This window comes from Triturus cristatus, chromosome 6 (assembly GCF_964204655.1).
Source record: "Triturus cristatus chromosome 6, aTriCri1.1, whole genome shotgun sequence".
In the NCBI taxonomy this organism is placed as follows: Eukaryota; Metazoa; Chordata; class Amphibia; order Caudata; family Salamandridae; genus Triturus; species Triturus cristatus.
This window is the reverse complement of record NC_140589.1, coordinates 1,489,739,025-1,489,758,974: the sequence shown is the minus strand read 5'-3', so window position 1 is coordinate 1,489,758,974 and position 19,950 is coordinate 1,489,739,025. Positions and strand designations below refer to the sequence as shown.

The 19,950-nt window shown below is 38.7% G+C and overlaps 1 protein-coding gene across 6 annotated transcripts in view; it reads left to right on the top strand.

Moving 5' to 3' along the window:
- Positions 1-16,899, top strand: part of LOC146821589 (up-regulator of cell proliferation-like) — a 156,386-nt gene extending 139,487 nt beyond the window's left edge. For 3 of the 6 annotated variants that reach the window (XM_085612612.1, XM_085612613.1, XM_085612614.1), the window contains 2 exons: positions 5,783-6,036; positions 8,826-16,899. In XM_085612612.1, coding sequence (XP_085468738.1) covers positions 8,867-13,489 — 4,623 coding nt within the window. In that variant the 5' untranslated portion in view covers positions 5,783-6,036; positions 8,826-8,866 and the 3' untranslated portion in view covers positions 13,490-16,899. The remainder of the gene's footprint in view (positions 1-5,782; positions 6,037-8,825) is intronic. The other 3 variants (XM_085612611.1, XM_085612610.1, XM_085612609.1) reach the window with 1 other exon arrangement.
- The last annotated feature ends 3,051 nt before the right edge of the window (positions 16,900-19,950 follow it).

The following is a 19,950-nucleotide window of genomic DNA, read 5'->3' as shown; positions in this document are numbered from 1 at the left end:
ATGATCTTCGAATGCTGCTCGATAATGGATACTCAGCTGCCCTCTTATTATTAGACCTCTCTGGAGATTTTGGTATCGTATCTCAGAATATTCTGACTCAGCTACTTTTCAAGGTCGGAGTGTGCAAACATGCCCCTAGATGGTAAGGTCTTTTTTTCTCTGGTAGATGTGACTCTGTCTTCCTGTCCCTTTTCAAATCCAACCCTATTTCAATGTACTGTGGAGTCACCCAGGGCTAATATTTTAGTCCAACACTCTTTAATGTTTATATTAATTGTTTAGCTACAATAGTAAGATCTTTTGCCTTTGCTTCGGTCTCATATGCTGGTGGCACTCAGGTCATCATATCTACTTTAAAAAACGGTATGTAGGTGAGAGATGATTTCTGCATGTGCATGAGTCCAGTTACCTTCTTGGTGAGAGACAGCTGTCTCAAGCTGAACAGTGAAAAACCTGAGACTCTTATCTTTGGCACTCAGTCCATTTGTTTTTTATCCCGATGTTGGTGGTCTTATGAACTGGGAGTCCCCCCCAACCACTGCAGCTCATTCAAATAAACTACTCATCTTTGATTACAATTTTACCTTTTCTAAACAAATCATTCAGTTTGCTGCTGTTGGTTTAAAGCTTTAACAGATGCTCATTTAAACTCTTTATTTTCTTCCCAGTTCTGCCAGTCAAAACATTCAAACAATTGGTTATAACTTCCCAGCTGGACTATGGTAATGCAGCTTATCTAAGACTTCCAGACTACCTCATTAAATGGTTGTAAATGGTCCACATTTCAGCCACCAGGTTAACCATTAATCTTCTGGCAAACACCCAACTCCCGCACACATCGTTATACCATTCACTGGTTTCTAGAGAAAAAGAGCAGTCTATTTAAGGCACTATACCTGAGCACTCAGGCCATTCATAATGCTGGAGCTACATAGCTCAGCAAGAGGTTTACTTGTTAACTTCCATCACACCTTTTTAGGACTTCTTCTGCCATAATACTGAGAGTTTCCTATATTAAAAAATGTAGATGGGTGGCTGCATTTTCTCTTACCTCTCCTCCAAACTCTAGAACCGTTTACCTTTGAAATTGCAAATCAACACTGAGTTCTAAGTTTTCCCAAAAAAAATTAAAACCTAGATTTTCTTGCAGCATTCTTAATACTGCTTCTCCCCGTCCTTCAATACCTTGTTCGCTCAGCCACATCAGTGGTGCCAGGACACCTTTTGTGGTATTTGCACTTTATCAATCCTTAACATTCCTTAAAAATAAAACATAAACATCCAAGAGACATGCATGAAATTGTTGATCAGCCTCATTTATTTAAAACCATCACTAGCGGTAGTTTAGAACTGATACACCCTCTTGTGGAGATGCGCAAGTGCGCGATCCAAGTTGGCGGCTCGCAACTAAGCTCCGGCTCACCCGTCCATACGATGAGGTAAATTATGCCAAAATTGCAGGATTTTTGCATCTCCTGCTATGAATACCGCTTACCTGCAGCAAAAGGAGTGGTTTTTTGCCTTTTCCGGTGAGTTGGCCGACTTCTGGATCTCCTTTGGCTGTAAGCTTGTTTCCACAGAGACTTCCCTCAGCTTACTCCAAAGTTCCTGTAAGGGAGGCGGAGTTTTACTCTAGGAGAGGGAGCGGATTCAGCCTTGGTTTCCTCTAACAGTTTGTTTTAGCTGCTGCACCAGTTTGAACCATTTAACTTTATTTATATTATAATTTTGATGATTTTCACCTGAGTTTATTCATTTTATTGAAAATGGAAAGTAAATCTACAGCAAAGAAGCGTAAACAAATAGTTTCTCCTCCATCTGTGAAGTCAAAAATGGTAGAGTCATCGGAACCCTCCCTTATTACTATTCTGGAGAAATTAAGGGCTGGTAGATCAAATACTGATAATATTGCCATGGAAATTAAAAATATACGGAAAGACATGGCCAGTCTTTCAATGAAGGTTAAAGATAATGAGATCAAACTGCATGATGTTATAGCCAAAACGGATAAGGTATATCCAATGGTTACAAAAAAATCCCCTTCATTAATACTATATTACTTGAGTTAGAGAACAGGAATAGGCAATATAACGTACTTATTTTTATTTTGCCTGAAGATATTGAAGGGAAAGATTGCAGGCGATATTTAGAGAATCTACTACCTAATTTATTGAATGTGAAGTTTGCAGAAAAATTTGGGATAGATAAAGCATATGGCATTCCATGTCATCGTAAACCAGGTAAAACTAAGCCCAGGCAAGTCATCTTCAAGGTTTTACGCCATCATCAGCTCGTCCCTATCAGGAAGGCAGCTCGTGAAATTCCTTCTCTTCTAGTTAATGGCTCAAAGATTTTCATCCATCAAGACTTTTCCAAAGAGAAGGTTGCGATACCACGAGATTTTGCAGCTTTGAGACCACGATTGAGAGACTCTGGCTTCAAGTAAGGACTCTTCGATCTGTCCACCATGCGCATCTGGAAAGACGACATCTCCAAATCCTTTCATCAACGGAAGACCTTCCAGCTTTTTCGGATAACCACTCTCCTTTATCAGTGGATATACATGACTCTCCAACTTGAAGTTATTCAGATAGTATTACTACTTATGCTTTATTACTTGTGTGGTACTTGTAGGTATATTTGATGTCAAATTAGTATTACTCCTCTTAATATTATGATTGTCCTTTTCTAGTATGGGTGTGCCCCTCCCTCTCTTCTGCTTTCCCTCTTCTTGGATGCACGTGTGTGTCTCTTCATTGTTTATGTTTGTTGTCTCTTCTTTGTATATATGTGTTTCTTTATTTTTATGTCCTCCATATCCATTGGTTACTTCTATGGTATCTTATACTACTCCTATTGTATATTGTAATTCCTCCAATCTATCTCTATTTTCCTTCTTTCATCACCTCATAAACCATGAATAGTTTTCCAAAAGTTAAAGTCGTTTCACTAAATGTCAAAGGTTTACGCCATCCAGTTAAAAGATTAAAGATTTTAGACTATTTACATAGGCAAAAAGCTGATATTTGTTTATTACAAGAAACCCATATTGATTACACCAACATGCAAAGGAAATGGGTTGGCCAGATTATCTTCTCCCCTGCGCAAGGTAAAAAGAATGGCGTGGCTCTTCCTTTTTCAAAAAGTCTTCAGCTACAAGTTCTAGACAAAAAATCTCATTCTGAATATAGATTTCTTTTAGTCAATGTTAAGACTGGAGATACGATTTTACACCTAATTAATATCTATGGGCCAACAGCGGATGACCCTAATTTTTGGTCTCACATTACTTCTGAGATTCTTCAACTTGGAAAAGTTTCCTTAATTTTAGGAGGTGATTTTAATTTGATTAGTGACCCTCTTTTAGATAGACGATCCTTGAGCAAATATACTCCTCTCAAAGCGTTTCACTCCCTCAGAAAGTTATTTAAAAACACTAAATTTGTTGACATCTGGAGACTACATTTCCCAACCCAGAAACAATTCGTATTTTCTCAAATCCCCACAACTCTCACTTGTGCCTAGATTATTTGTTTGTATCTAGAGACCAAGTGAAGAATACTACTCGACCTACTATTGGTAATATTGAAATTTCAGACCATGCAATAACTTTGCTTCACTTAGAAACAGGTAATTTTACAGTCTCTTATTCCCGTTGGCGCATAAATGTGGATGTTGTTCTTCAAGACACTCATAGAGGAATAATGACGCTCATAGAGGTATAATTTTAAAAGCCATTTATGAATATTTTCTGTATAATCCTGATGATGTTACCTCCCCTATTGTAAAATGGGATGCTTTTAAAGCTTATTTAAGAGGAATCGTTATTTCTATAATAGCACATGAGAATAAATCGTTTAATACCAAGTTGTTAACCCTAGAAAAACAGATTGCAAAATTTGAACAACTGTTTATCTCTTCTCAAAATCTTGTTTTTAAAACCACACTGCAACAATTCAGATACGAATATAATTCCATGTTGAGTAAAAGAGCTGGTATACAAATTGCTAATCAGGAAGTTAAATTTGCTTTTAATGCTAACAAGTCTGGAAAACCTTTAGCTAATTATCTCTGCATCAAGAAAGATACAAATCAAATTCATGCTATTCACAGGCACAGTGGCGCCGTTTCTGTATCTACCCCAGACATTGTAGATGAATATCTTAAATTCTACTCTTCATTATATAGAAACCTGAACCTTCTAGATTCTCAAATTATTGATAATTTAGTAACCTCAGCCATTTCACCTCAACTTTCCCAGCTTGATAAAATCAAATTAGATAACCCTATCACAACAGATGAACTTTTATTGGCTATTCAATCGCTTAAACCTCAAAAATCTTCTGGTCCTGATGGTATTCCTGCAGAATTTTATAAAACCTTTGCTGATATTCTCATTCCTCCCCTACATCATCTATTCTCTACATTTGCACAATCTGGTTCACTCCATGGCTCTTTTACAGAGGCATTAATGATCATTTTGCCTAAGTCAGATAAGGACCATACCAAAGTTTCAAATTATCATCTAATTTCTTTGATAAACCAGGACTGTAAAATGTTTTAAAAAATCCTAGCCACCAGATTAGCTCAAGTTTTGTCATCCCTTATTCATATGGATCAATCTGAATTTATGTCAAAATGTTTCTCTGTTAATTACACAAGACTCCTTTGTCATGTTATTGATAAGGCTTCTACCGTCACCTCTCCTGCTGGCCTATTGGCTTTAGATGCAGAGAAAGCGTTCGATAAGGTTCAGTGGCAATTTCTTTTTTGAACACTTTCTTCTTTTAATTATGGTAATAATTTTTAAAAAATGATATTGACTTTATGTGGCTCCCCTTCTGCCTGACTCTTTATTAATGGTCAATTTTCAAATCCCTTTTTTCTTTATAGAGGAACCCGACAAGGCTGTCCATTGTCACCTCTTCTATTTTTGCTGGCAATTGAACCTTTTCTTTCCCACGTTCGAAATTCGGTTGATATTGAAGGAATTATGTTAGCTGATGTTAACCTTAAAACGTCTGCCTATGCAGATGATGTCTTACTATATTTTAGTAATCCAGCCACTTCTCTACCTGCGGTTTTAGATGTTATACACAAATATTCTACTGTTTCTGAATATACCTTGAATACTCATAAAACAGAATTATTTCCCTTGAACGTTCACTGTACACCCTCAGTACTGGACAATACTGAAATTACATGGCAAAAGAGAAAATTAAATATCTAGGTATACTCGTTTTACTCCCCTTAAAATACTCCATTACTCCAAATTGTGACTTTCTATTTAACAAAATTACAGAAAAAATGTGTCAATGGTCCACACTACACTTATCATGGTGGGAGAAACTTGAAACCATTAACATGGTATTAGCCCCAATTATCTTCTAAACCTTGTCTATGATCCCTGTACAATTACCTCTATCATTCTACAAAACAATTGATAAGCTTATTTCTGAATTTATATGGAATCACAAACCCCCTCGTATTGCTTATACTAAACTGAAACTGTCCAAACTGAATGGAGGATTCGGCTTAGCCGATTATTTCAATAGCCATAAAGCATTTATTTTAAAACAAGTTTCACTCTCGTTCACATGCTTGGACCCAAATTATTCCCCTAAATGGTTATAGATTGAATGCAATTTAGTGTCACCATTTCCTCTCCCATCACTTTTGTCCATGTCTAGTTCAAATACATTTTTTAAGTCCTTCCCCATCATTGCATCCACTAAATTGATTATTACTGATTTTGATGCTTCTTTTTCATCATGTATTTCAGACTCTACTATGATTTCCCTTTGGCATAATCCTACAATAAAATGTAACCGTACAATTGCATTCTGGAAACTATGGATATTGGCTGGCATCTTCTTCCTCCAGGATAATAATGAAAATGATGCTTTATTATCATTCTCTGAACTACAAACCAGATTCATGTTACACAATACCGAAGACCTTAAATATGAAATTCTTTACAACACACTGCTTAACACCTTTCGAAATGTTCTACCCCAAATTAAGACTCCAGATTCGGTAGGTTGTATTGAAGCTTTTCCTGCCTCCCAACATACTGTCTTCAAATTTTATAAACAGCTTCATCGTACAAATGCTACTAAAGATCATTTTGTCCACTTTCTGGAATGCAGAACTTTCCTTGAATCTTTTGTTAAAAGAGTGGAGACAAATATGGACCATCAATATTTCAGGATGGTTTCCTGTATCATTATCCCAAACCAACACCTTTATCTTGTTCAATTGTCGATGGACTCCATATAAATTATTTAAGGCTAAACTTATAGACTCCTCACTGTGATGGAACTGCAAATGTCATGATGGTACTTTGAAACATGCTTTTTGAATGTAATGTAATAGCTCACTTCTGGAAAAAGTTTTGGGATATCATTGATCAAATCCTTCCTATTTCTGAGACTCTCACCTACAGCATACTTATTGGAAAATCTTACGTCCTATCATCCACCTTATTGGAGCCCCAGGTTAAACTTGTTATTCTCCTTATCTCTATTACTATTAAATCTATTACTTCCAATTGGAAATCATCTGAAGCAATATCAATCCAAGCATGGTGGTCATATGTTATTTTTATTAGATCTGGTGCTCACTTATCTTACAAGGGACCAATAAAAATACATCGTCATTTCAACAGCTATGGAAAACAATTGAGGATGATATTAATACTTTTTTGTAAAATATTTAATAACCCTATTTGCTTATATTAACAGTTTTGTACAGTTATTGTTCTGAGAAGTAGACTCATTTGTTTTTTTTCCCAACGTTTATAATTTTACTGTTTTCATGACAATGGTAACATTGTGGTATATTGATATTGTTATGATATTTTAGTGCTCGTACTGTTGTATTATATATACTAACACTATCTTTTTGTTGTTGTTTGTCTTGTCTACAAAAAATCTTATTAAAATATTTTGAACATAAAAAAGAACTGATATACCCTGATATATGACAAGGCAGGTGTATTTTAAACCTGATTGATGGGTTATTGCACTCCAGTTGCTTGTGCCTAAATATATGTTATTTGCTCTATGAGATATATCTCAGTTTGAATTAGGTGAATACAAATGCAATGATGTAGTTATTTGTTGCTAATGTGCTGTGGGCAGTTCTTTAACGTAGATAGCAGGGTGGCTCCTTTGACTTGACATAAGAATAATGGTAATGTGCTTCTGCCAAAAACAATGTTAGATGATGTCATCTACCACTACAGAAGTAAATAACTACATACAACAGCATTATTACTTCTTTTGTTTCAAATAGTCTACAATTTGTTGTTTAAAAATGGCATCCTGAAATGTGGTCAAGCCACTGTGTTAATGGCCAATCATACCTCTTAAATCAAATATTTTTACCAACTGTTTTGTTCCTCTTCTCTTTCTATACTGCTAATGTCCTACACTCAAAATAATCCTTTACTCTTCTCCTTAGCTTACATTCCCATTTGAGATGTATCATTCCCTTCAATGAACAGCACTCCAGTACAATAGTAATGTTTAGGCTTATAAGTCCACTATATATACACACCACATGTACATTAAATACATATGTGCTATCATTGTAATTGAGCCACGATGCATTTTCATGGCTATGTCAAAATACAGCCCAGCTGCAATATGATTTGCAGTGGTGGCTGGCTTGTACCGAGGATGGTGGCGCAGGAGAGCACAATAAATTAAGAGATAAATACATTGACTTACCTTTCCAACTTGCCACACAAGGTCGTCCTCCCTCGGGTATCTTCTCTCCTCCTGGATGGTTCGGACTAGGAAACTGCACTACCTAATCCTGGTGCTGCTCTAACAGTATGAGAGCAGTGCCAGGATTGGATAGAGCAGGCTCTCTCAGCACTCCTAAAAGCACTGGAGGGCTGCACTTTCTCTAACCCAGCTGCCTAAGACAGCTAGGTTAGAGAACTTTAAAATGCACATGCCCGGCTGGTCATCCCAAGACGGCCAGGCAAAGAGACATGCGCACTTTAAAGCACACAGCTCCCTGCTGCTGCCATTCTGTGGCACTGCCCCCCCCATCCTGACAGTTCTGGACAGTTGCTGAAAAATAAATTGGTAATAAATAAAATGTATTACCATTTTATTTTCAGCTCTTGGGCTTGTGAGGCGATGCTCCACTGCTCAAATGGAGGAGGACCCGCCCCTGATTATTTGGGTCTGGGTAGCTTTAACAGTCAAGCCCTCATTTACTAAAGTTTGCACATGCACTTGTGTGCCACAGTGCAAACTAGCGCTGGTTATGTGGGCCTTTGAAATGGTTATCAAGTTGATATTATCTTTTCAGTTGCGTGAGTACCTGCTCAGAACTTTAGAAAATTAGGACCTCTTTGTTTGAACCAAATTAGTTTACAGTGTTTTGGCGTATTGACTGCCCTCTTTTGCATTATATCACAACTTAAAATAAAAAAAAAAATAATAACATATATGTTATAGATTGTACTACTGAAAAACCAACATGAATATTATTGCCATACAAAAATATTGAGGACAGAATATTGAGGGACAAAATATTGAAAGGTAAGGGCATATAGGGAAGTATAGATTTACTATTTGTAGCTCCCCATCTATGTACCTTGAAGATATATGTACCATGTAGGTACACATACATGGAGTTAGGTATAGAAAATCTAGATTAATTTACCTATCAATATTTTTTAAATACTTTGTCCTTGATATTTAGTACCATCAATATTCTGGCTTGGCTATTTAGAATGCACACCATCTTATAAATGTGTGACTTCTGTTTGTAATGTAGTTGTATTTCTTTCTCCATTCTCACAGAAAGAAAGGAAGCTTTCAAGGAATTATTGTCCCAATTACAAATGGAGAGATATGAAAACCAGAAGCTCAGCAGAAGTGACATCCTAGAAATCTGTCCAGAAAATCTGAATCCCTTTCTTTTACAAGCATTGGAAGATGTCCCTTGGCATGTCTTAAGGAAAATCATGTCTCTCAATTCAACTGCAAGGAATACAACACTCAAACCCAATGTGTGTGATGATGATAAGCTGGGATCTGGGGAGCAAGACAATGACATGTTTTCTGATGACGATAACACCACAAAGTCCATAAATCCGCACGATGTTTTCTGCATCCTGCTTCACTGCTCAGATCCTTTCCTACAGCAAGACATTATGCTAAAATGTTCTATGTGCCAGTTTGCTCTTCCCCTGCTATGGGAACCTCCTGATAAGAACAGGTGCACATTAATGCTGTGGGCCATGAGAGACATTGTGAAGCGGTGGAGACCACGAACAATGAAAGGTGACAGTGGGTACAAAGAAGAGAGCCTGGTCCTAACACAAATGCCAACTTTTTCCTTTGCACGAATCGGGAGAGTGACCTCTTCCAAGTCCAAAACCCTAAATGAAATTTTGAGTCCCCTTCAGCAGTACCATGATTTCTTTATACACAGGGACATGGAATCAGGTAATATTCCCCGGAGAATCTCTGAAGGCTTAGTTGAGATTTCCTGGTATCTCCCAAGTGGGGGGGGGAATTTTGATATTTTTCCAGACCCCATTGCCATATTAAATCTACGTGGTGATATAATGAATCATTGGACACAGTTTTGCTTTTTATCACAGGCATCATCAGCTGTGTTTGTCTTTGTTGATAACATCAGTGAGCCTGAATTTGAATTACTGTCATCCTGCAAGGGTTTGAAAACAACATATTTCTTAATCTTCCCTAGCTTAGGTTCCAATCCCACTCGTACAAAAGCATTCTGTAGTAAATTAATGCCTGTACTAGGTCTGAACAAATCTCAGATTTTGGTGAAAACCAACAGGGTCAATGACTCAGAGTTTGTCAAAAGATTGCAGTCTGCTATAACATCAATAGTAGATAATGACTGCAAAAAGGTGAGTGTTGAAGACCTGGCAGCCACTGCACGTGAGCTAGCAATCCATGTGGATGAAGACTGCAAAGAATGTATGGCAGGAAAGAAATACGCCAGAGAAATCACAGAAGGTATTCAAGATGTGGCAGAATACAAGAAAAAGAACATGCTGCTGCAGAACAAATTTTGGAGAAAGATCACAGAAGTGGAAAAGGAGTGTTGCACTTTGAAAAATATAGGAAACACACCCGTGGAGCACTACAAGTCTGATCTAAAAAATCAGCTGTATAGACATCGATTTTTGCAAAGACGAAGTGGTCTTAGTGATGAAGTGAACAAATTCATGGAACGGCTAGGACAGTCATCGGAAGTAGAAAAGCATTATTTTCTGAAATGGATGACGTTTTACTTAGATCTCCTGTCTAGAAACAATCTCCTTAAGCTTCATGCCGAATATAAGAAGTTTGATATCATTAAACCTTCTAAAGACCTTGCACAGTTGGATAAAAAAATTGAAAAAAGTTCTTTGGGGATTGAACATTTCATGCGTGAATTGGGACAGATTTATGAAGCACGCCACTCAATCTCTGAAATACTGCCTTTAGATAAAAAGTACAGTGAATTACCTAGAATTGGCGCAGACCTCCTGCTGGAAGGATTTCCTTTAGAGCTTATTGATGGAAATGTCTCCAACATTCCTCTTCAGTGGGTGACTGATGTTTTGAAAGCTCTCAGTATAAAACTGGGAGAAAATTGCAGAATGATAGTGCTATCAGTGATCGGAGTGCAGAGCACTGGGAAGTCCACCCTTCTGAACACCATGTTTGGGCTCCAGTTTGCTGTCAGCAGTGGGAGATGTACGCGGGGAGCTTTCATGTTACTTCTTAAAGTGAAGGAAAACTTCAGGCAGTCCTTTGGCTGTGACTGTGTCCTGGTCATTGACACCGAAGGCTTGAAAGCACCAGAGCTGACTTTGCAGGAGGATAGTTACAGACATGACAATGAGCTGGCCACACTGGTCATTGGTTTAAGTGACATTACTATTATCAACCTGGCCATGGAACATGCCACTGAAATGAAGGACGTTTTGGAAATTTCCATTCATGCATTTCTTAGAATGGAAGAAATACGTCAAAAGACCAACTGCCAGTTCGTTCATCAAAACGTTAGTGACATATCTGCAAACCAAAATAATATGAGAGACAGAAAGCTCTTTTTGGAGCAGCTGAACGAAATGACAAAAGCAGCAGTGAGGATGGAGAGACGGAGCCGGGACATAAACTTCTGTGATATCATGGTCTATGATCCAGAAAAGAACAATTGGTACACGCCTGGTCTGTGGCATGGCATGCCTCCAATGGCTTCTGTCAATATGGGATATAGTGAAAACATTTATCAGTTCAAGATGCACTTGCTTAAGTCAATTAATCAGCTGTCACACAGCCAAACAAACAGCAACATTCCAACATTTGTGAGGTGGGTGAAAAGCATGTGGAATGGTGTGAAGCATGAAAAGTTTATCTTCAGTTTCAGGAACATTCTTGTGGCTGAAGCCTACAACCAACTGTCCATTAAATATTCTGACTGGGAATGGGCTTTCCGCAAAGAGCTATATCTCTGGATGAGCAAAGCTGAAACTTCCATTCAGAACCAATTCCCCATTGAGCTCCAAGCCATTCATGTATTAGAAGATGAGCTAGAAAACACCCTGGATCATGAAAAAAAGAAGATGTTGAATCAGATAAGAGACCATTATGAAGGTGGAGGAACTAATGTTCACTTGATTGAAAAATACAGAGAAGATTTTGACCGAAGTGTACAGTGCCTTGAGAATGAAGTTAAAAGATATACAATCAACAAGCTTAAAGACACTTTTGAAATTCAGAAGGGCACACAAGAGATCAACTCCATACAGATCATGTACAGAGAGAAAGTGGAACAAAAGGTGTCCAGTCTTTTGGAAGACTGCAAGAAGAGGAATGTGAAACTGAAAGATGAAGAACTGGAAAGGGAATTTGCAGCAATGTGGAAAAATACAATGTCAAATCTACACTTTCATTGTCTGAAGAGACGTGACATTAATCACGAAATGTTTCAACACCTGAGGCTGGACTTGTCGAATCGGAGTAGTGCAGTCAATACCAGGCTACATAAGTCTGACAAATTGACTGAAACAACTGGCTACTTGAAAGTAAACAAGAGGCACTTCAGCCAAGAGCAGTTTCAGCAGAGACACTTAGAAGCGTTAACCCATCTTACCAGATCCTTGACAAGGAAATGTGATGTTTACACCAAAGAGAAAGCCAGGTCCAGGCGTGACTATGATGAAACGTACAGTAAAGAGTTGCTGCACATGGTCAATGACCGGCTAAAGATGAAGGATGTTGAAGGCCTTCATACAGCCCCTTGCTTTGAGGTCGAGTTAAAACTTCACATTTTGGGGAAAGTTTTCCATGACTTTCAGGCAATGCATGAGCGGTTTATCATGGAAAATGATCTTTATACCCGTTTGCAGAATTTGAAACCCCAGTACTTGTCGACATTTAAGAATATCTATCTACAAAAAGATGAACATCTAGCTTGGGCAGAACATTTTTGCCAGGTATGCCTCAAACCTGCAATTGATGAACATATGAAAACGATGCTTGGATTGGAAATTGTTGAAGATGTTCTTCACAGTGAGGGCTCACTTGCTTATAGTAGCCGAACCTTTTTTCAATATAACTTGCTGAAAGAGCTGCTGGAAAAGAAGGACTTTGAAAGTTATCTCGAATACATTAATAACTATGAAGAATTTACCAAAAATTGGATTGAGAGCCATGTTTCAGATCAATTTCAGAAATCTCAGCGTATGCGTATTTTGGAAGAACGCATTCTCAGAGCAATAATCAAAGAGGTGCATGCATCACTGACAGCCGCAATCGAAGCAGATACCATTTCTGCCTTTTTAGAAACTACCTGTAAAAGGCTTGAGAAACATTTGGTAATTTCAAAGGATACGCTAAAAGTGGCCTTATTTAAAAATGAAGGAGATGTGACCCTGTTTTCTGATGACGTCCTGTCCTTCCTTTCTGTTATTGAAAAGCAAATCCTTGATGAATGGCACAGTAGAAGCATAGAGACAAAACTTAAACATCTTCCTATAAAACCTCAGGAGGAGCTATTTAGGAAAGTTTTTGGGTGTGGAAAGCAGTGCCCTTTCTGCATGGTTCCATGCGAAGCTGGAGGCCAGGACCATAAGGAACATTTTGCATCCATTCACCGGCCTCAAGGATTATGTCAATACAAATATTCATCAACGAGACATCTTGTTTATGCAATATGCTCCTCCCTAGTCATTTCCAAAGACTCATTTCACAACAAAGACACAGGTGACGAATATCACCCCTACAGAGACTACCAAAAATATTATCCTGACTGGCGTATCCAACCCGACTCGAGTATTGAAGCGTCAGATTACTGGAAATTCATTTTCAAGGAGTTCTATGAAAAATTTGTCAAAGAATATGATGCTAAACCAAGAGATCTTCCAAACGGATGGGCAGCAATAACTTCGACTCAAGCACTTAAGAGCCTACAGGAAGTATTTAACATGAAGATATAAAACCTAAACAACAAAAGGTCCAGGATGGGCAATGTTGTTAAAATATGCATCGTTAAAAGGGTTGCAATAATTACCCAAAATACGTTATTGATCCTACTAGAATTCGAAAAATAATACTGTGTTCAGTGAGAACAATTTGTTCTGGTCAGGTGTGCTATACACTGAACAATAAACAATCTACTGCACTTAGAAATAAACATGGTAGAATGCATATCAGCTTGAACATGAGAAATACACAGATTTGCTGTGAAAAAAATTAAAATAAATCTTAAAATATTATGAACTCCAAATAAAATGGATTTGATTCCAGGCCTACAACCTTCTGAAATCTTAAGACATGACAAGGAAGTCACTGAACTTCGAACAGGGAGCGATTTGAATCTGACCGCAATATATGGGAAATATTTAATGTTTCCCTGTGATAAACTGTCTATATCATCATAATGACAGGCCACTCTGCAGAGCTTGAGCACTGCCAGGGCCTTCCGGATTCTGCAGCAATAGAGGATCAGATTATGCGGCAAGAAAAGGCAAATTGTACAGCATTATGCAACACATTCTCTAGTTGTATTATTTAGATGATTTTGAGCAAGAAACAGTGTTACTGTTGATGTCATTCGAACAGTGACTGCAGAATACAAACTCAAAGGACATGAAATGTAACAGTTAAGGAAACATACCCTTAGTTCCTTCTACGCCATGCCACCTTTATATCCTCACATGCATAGGGAATGCTACATTACCTCAAGTAAAATATCAGTAAAGTGTACAGAAAATGAAAATCGTCAAATATAGCATGCAATGCCCAAACTGCAGTCATCCAGTGTTATACAAGAAGTATCCGTCAACGTAGGATAACATGTCATAAGCACGTGATGAAACCCACGTCATGTCAATGCAATACACTTTGAGTAAATAGCAACATACACCAAGAAGAAATAGATAATTGTGTACGAGAAACAACATACGAGTGTGCAATTCTTGACTACATTTCTATGTAAGTGTAATAACTTAATAAGTGAACCCTTGAAAGTTTTAACACACTGTTGGACATTCTCACAAAGGGATTGATTTAGAGTTTGGCGGACAGGGTATTACATTGCAAGCGCGGCTGAGTCTCTGCCTGCCAAACTGGCTGGCTGCTTGCCCACTTTTGGGTGTTTAAAAAAAATATGTGTTATACTGCCCTCAAAACCAACAGTAGCCATCCATAATACTTTTTGTACCTTGAAGGGAACCTCTGTAACATACAGATTTGACCGCGTGTCCGGCGTTCATGTCTATAGAGGGTGGATGCCAGTCCATCAAGGTGGCGGGCATTAAGTCTGACACCACCCTGATGAAAGATACTCTGCCTGCCGTGGTCTAAATCTGACCCTTAGTTTATTCTTGCGATGTACGTTCCACCATTCGCAAATAATGTTGGAGGGGATTGAAGGGTTTTTTAAGGCCCATATGTCACCCCTCTCCCTTGAGCAAGGTGATGAGAGTCAAACATAAACAGCCCCCCCCCCCCAAAGAAGGCCAAGCCTAGCAGGGGTGGGAGCATTTGCTGTAGATGCATGATATCCCACCATAAACCATCCTAAAATAAAACGAATCAGTGCTCTGTAGGGCTTGCCCTCTCCGTGAAACAGTAACAGCAGAACAAGTTCAGTGAATACTTGTTTCATTTTTTTTAATGTTACTACTATTTGGTTAAGCCTAGGCAAATACCATGAAGATTTACAACTCATTGTGAAATTGGGAACAATCTGTCTAGACAGCTATTTAGACCATGGATACCTGAAATGTGTAAATTGGCTTGAAAACAGAAAGAACTTTACATCAATCTCCGGGATCGAACTTTTCGATGTAGAAAGAATTCTTAGTGATGTACACAATTTTTAATTTACACCTGTTTTCTGATGAAGACAAAGTACTGAAAACTAATGCTATATCACTATTTATTTTCTGTTTTGTCCTTTTCTGACTTGTATTATTTACTCCATTTGTTTTTCTTTATCGGAGTAATTTCTATAATATTCAAATGTCTGACGTAAGTGTATAACATGGTGTTATAGATTGTATTATCTTAGCCATAGTTTGCCTAAAGCTTTTTACTATTTTGTGATTAAGATATTGGCATGTCATTGTTAATTTTATTATATGTCTAAGATTATCCTAAAAATTAACATTAGCTATTTTATTAAAAGAAAGAAAAGCAAGGTGTACTGCAGCTTTAACACGTTTTGTAGCGCAGGGCAAAGCATAAGTGCATCTTACAGCATACGACCTCCCAAATTCTTCTCTTTTTCTGTTAACTAGTTTGTTGTATTGCTTAATTCATGGATGTGGGAGAAGCAAGTATGGATCTAATAATGCCTCCCTGTGCAAAGTATTTTTTGCACAGGGATTACAATTATAAGTGGTGCAGCAAACACAATACCCCATATAGTTTTCGCAGGCAGAATTCAGCAGGTCAAACCTGCCACAATTTACTGGGGGTAAAATACCACAGTATATTCCGATACATGTGGTATTTGGTGCAGTAAGCATCAAGTTCAGATGTAATTATCCATTTTTCTTGGGAATACTCTAAAAATGAGTTATTTATCATAACCAGTAAATATTTCACCCCTGGGAACAGCAAATACCCCACCCCATTCTGACCCAGAAAGCCTAGAGAATGCAAATGCATTTAAAAAGAAATGTGCATGTAGGGCCCGATTACAAGTGCCACAGGGGGTATTACTCTATGTAGCACAATAATTGAAATATGACACTCCTTGGTTTGGAATATATTGGGAGTGACAAATTCCTCCTATTATCAAGTTTGGCTTAAAAATGGGGCATAACATGGGGATTTTGATGCTTACCGTGCCAAAAGCTGCATGTGTGGGTATTTACTGGCGATTTCCCCCCTGTAACTGTCATCTGGCTTCACCTTCCAAAATATAACAGGCGTGTACTTTATCGTACCCAGTAATTACCGGGTGTGGTAAACTACCCAACACGTGCTTGCCTATTAGTCCCAATTATCCGTCCTAATTGAAATCAGGTTCCAAGAATACAATGGAATGATTCGACAAAACATGCCGATGCTTTCAATATGGAAACACGCTTTATTCATGAATGTGTACAATCCTCAGCAAATCAGACCATCACAAGAAATGTCAACTTTTTATCTGCTATATTTATTATTTCTACATGAGTTACCTATAAAATAAATCACAACAATGAATTAGCAGTGTTAGCCATATCTATCTCTAATCAATACCATAGATACACCCATTTCACCATCCTTCACGATTACAAAATGCCAGCAGTACGAGCTTGAATGGGTGTCGTTGTGCATGTGATGTAGCGCTTAAAAGTTTGAAAATCGTATCTTCAAATCTTTATGCTGATAATAAAAGCCAGAGAGCCAAGAGATTAAGGCTCGCGTCCTTGATTATGGCAAATTGTGGACAGTAATTTTGATAATTGTGTTTATTCCCTCCACGCTATTGGGCAAGTAAAAAGTTCCATCCGACCAGAGTGGGTTCTAGTAGATAATTGCCAGATACTAAAATGGGCCGGAGCACATGTGCACACACATGTATCATCCAGCACCCATCTTTTGCTAAGTATGCAGTCCTCTGTGATTGAATCTCTTCGGTTCCTTTTTCATTTTGGCAAACATACTCTACTCTTGCCTCCTTATTATTATCCTGCTCTCTGGTGGTTTTAGGTAATTGTTACACTATGTGAGGTCAAAGCAGCCCTGGCAAGGGCGGGGTCAACTTATTGATGCATTTCCTTATTAGTCACAAGGAAGAACACTTTAAGGCTACCTATGTTCATTTTTTAACTATAACCGCTGGGTCAATGGTTGTGACACCACTCCATCCAACGTTGTTCCAATTTCCGGGTTCCCTCCTCCCTGGTTGAACCGTTCCAACAACCCAGATAATGTAACAATTTTTATGCACTATGGGAGAGACACATTATTTTCCCTTTGTTAAATTGAAAGTACACATAGGCTTCCTACTTCATATTCCATAGTAAGAACGATCCAAACATATTAAATAATGTATTTAAAAAGTCCAACAGCCACAGAAACAATTTATCATGTAAAGAAAATCTTTATTGATTCTTATGGCATCTGATAGGAAAACACAGCCAACACGTTCTGTCACACTGGCAATGGGACTTCTTCAGGGCATAGAGTTGTAAACAAGTTTTAGTCTAGTTCCATATATCAACAACTCATTCGGGTATATCAAATACTCAACCTCCAATACAAATTAAATGTACTGATCTTCCTTCAATTTATTTAGTGGATAGAGTCCTAAATATTGCAAAAGCTGCCCCATATAATGCTTTGCTGAGCCTCTGAAATAACAGGAATGGGAATGCTATTCTGCTGGCCTTTATCTTTTGTAAGGGAGCCCATGTCTGCACCCTACAGTACTCTCATCTCTTTTAACTTCACTCCGGCTTGCTTTGTTTGGTGTGCCTCTCTGGTACGGCCTTATTTACAAACCCCTTGCACAGCGGGTGCTTCACAAGCCCCTTGTGCCGCAGGTACATCACTTTTTCCCATTTTAAAATTGACGCACTGGCGGTGTAAGGGGCTTGTAAATAATTCCCATAGTGTCAAAAAAACTTTGCCCATTTTGCCTTTTGGCTGACAAGGAATCATAATCATGATATTTGACTCTGCAAACATTGACATTGCCTAGTCACCGATTATTTGCAACTAGCAATTATACTTTAGTTAATTGTAAATTGGGTTTTTCCTACTGAAAATCCTGCTGATTTGTGCAACAAATACGTTGCTACTGCAAAGGCCCTTAATTCATCTGGCCTAGTATCCACTCCATTTTATCTTACCAGCTAGGAGTAGGAATAAATTGTTAACTCACTAGTTAGGTATTTTTAACTTACACAAACACCACTCCCCCAACACTGCACAACACATAGTTTCACACAAAAAAGTGCTCCTACGTAAATCTTGCAAGTCGTAGCACGCCCCAAGCAGTAGATGCTTGGGATGGCCCCAATGATGAAGCATGTCACCTAGGGGCAACCCTGGGTGAGTGAGGGGACACTAGAAAAGCATTTTTTCTTTTCTAAATTGTTGAGGCTCACCAATTTGGTGAACCCACTGTCTGTTGACTTAGGCTAGTTTCTCATGATCCATTATCTATGGATCAAATGAGTGTACTAGTATCCACTCAACAATACCCTCTCAGGATTCAGTTGGCGAGTAAAACATTTCTGGAAACTATAAATGAATGTCTGGGGTTGGATAGTTCAAGCTGGTTATTGGTCCATTCCTTTTGGCCATACATTAAGCAGAATAATCTGCCATACTTTTTGAATCAATTAAAAAATATATGTACGTGGTATTCCTGATCACCATCCACCATCGTAGGAGCCTGTAGGTATGAATCAGTTTCAAGGCAAGCATGAAAAAAGAAATGTTACCGCTGGATGAACCTGAAGCTATTTTGACACTTGCAAATATTATGCCATATAGTCAATGTGAGAAATTGGGTTATTTGTTTGAAGGGGCGGGGGGACAAAACCATCCTCAAGCAACAAGCACAATCCGTGTCAGGGTGAACCACAAAAGTCACTAAATTGACCTGTGCATAACCCTCTTGTAGCTTGGCACAAAAGAAGTCAGGCTTAACTTAGAGACAAAGTGTGAAGTATTTATGCAGCACAATAGCAGTAATAAAGTGAAAACACAACACAGGAAAATCCCAAACCAATTTAGAAACATAGTTTGTGATTTCATAAATAATTTGAGACTAAAATGAAACAATCCAATCAGTAGAACTGGAGATCTGCAGTTTTTTTAATTGTAGATAAAAGAAGCACCAAAATGTGCAAAGCCCCAACTGAGGGTACCTGGTTGCCCTGGACTGGGAAAAAGTCACAAGTTGAGGCCAACCACGATGGACCGCAGGCTGGGCACAGGATCAAGTGTGGCCCGCTGAGGATTCTACCTTAAGTCCTTCGTGCGTGGTCTGTCTGCATGGGGTTGCATTGCGAGGCTTTCCGTCACCCGGCATTGGTGCAAATGAAGCTGTGTGGTGAAGCTTGGAGGGGCTTTGCAGCGCCCAGTGTCAGTTCTGATAAAGCTGTGCAGCTGTGTGATGAGTCTCAGCGGGTCTTCGCTTCGTATTTGACGGAACTTTCAGTTAGGCCAGGAGGAAATCTCTCTGATGCCAGCCAAGGGTCCAGGACCTGGAGAGGCACCCCTTGGGGATCAGAAATACACTCCAGAAGAGGCGGTCCAGGCACATCTAGTGCAACAGGTCAACTGGGCAGTTGCAAAGAGGCTTCTGAAGCTGTGTCCCTGTAGCTCAGGCAGGAGGTCAGTTGCCTGACCCTTGGAGGCACCCTGCTTGGGATGAAGGGAGCAGGTCCAGGTTTCCTTCTCAGAGAGCAGGGTAGGCCTTAAGCAGCATTGCAGTTCTCTGGCA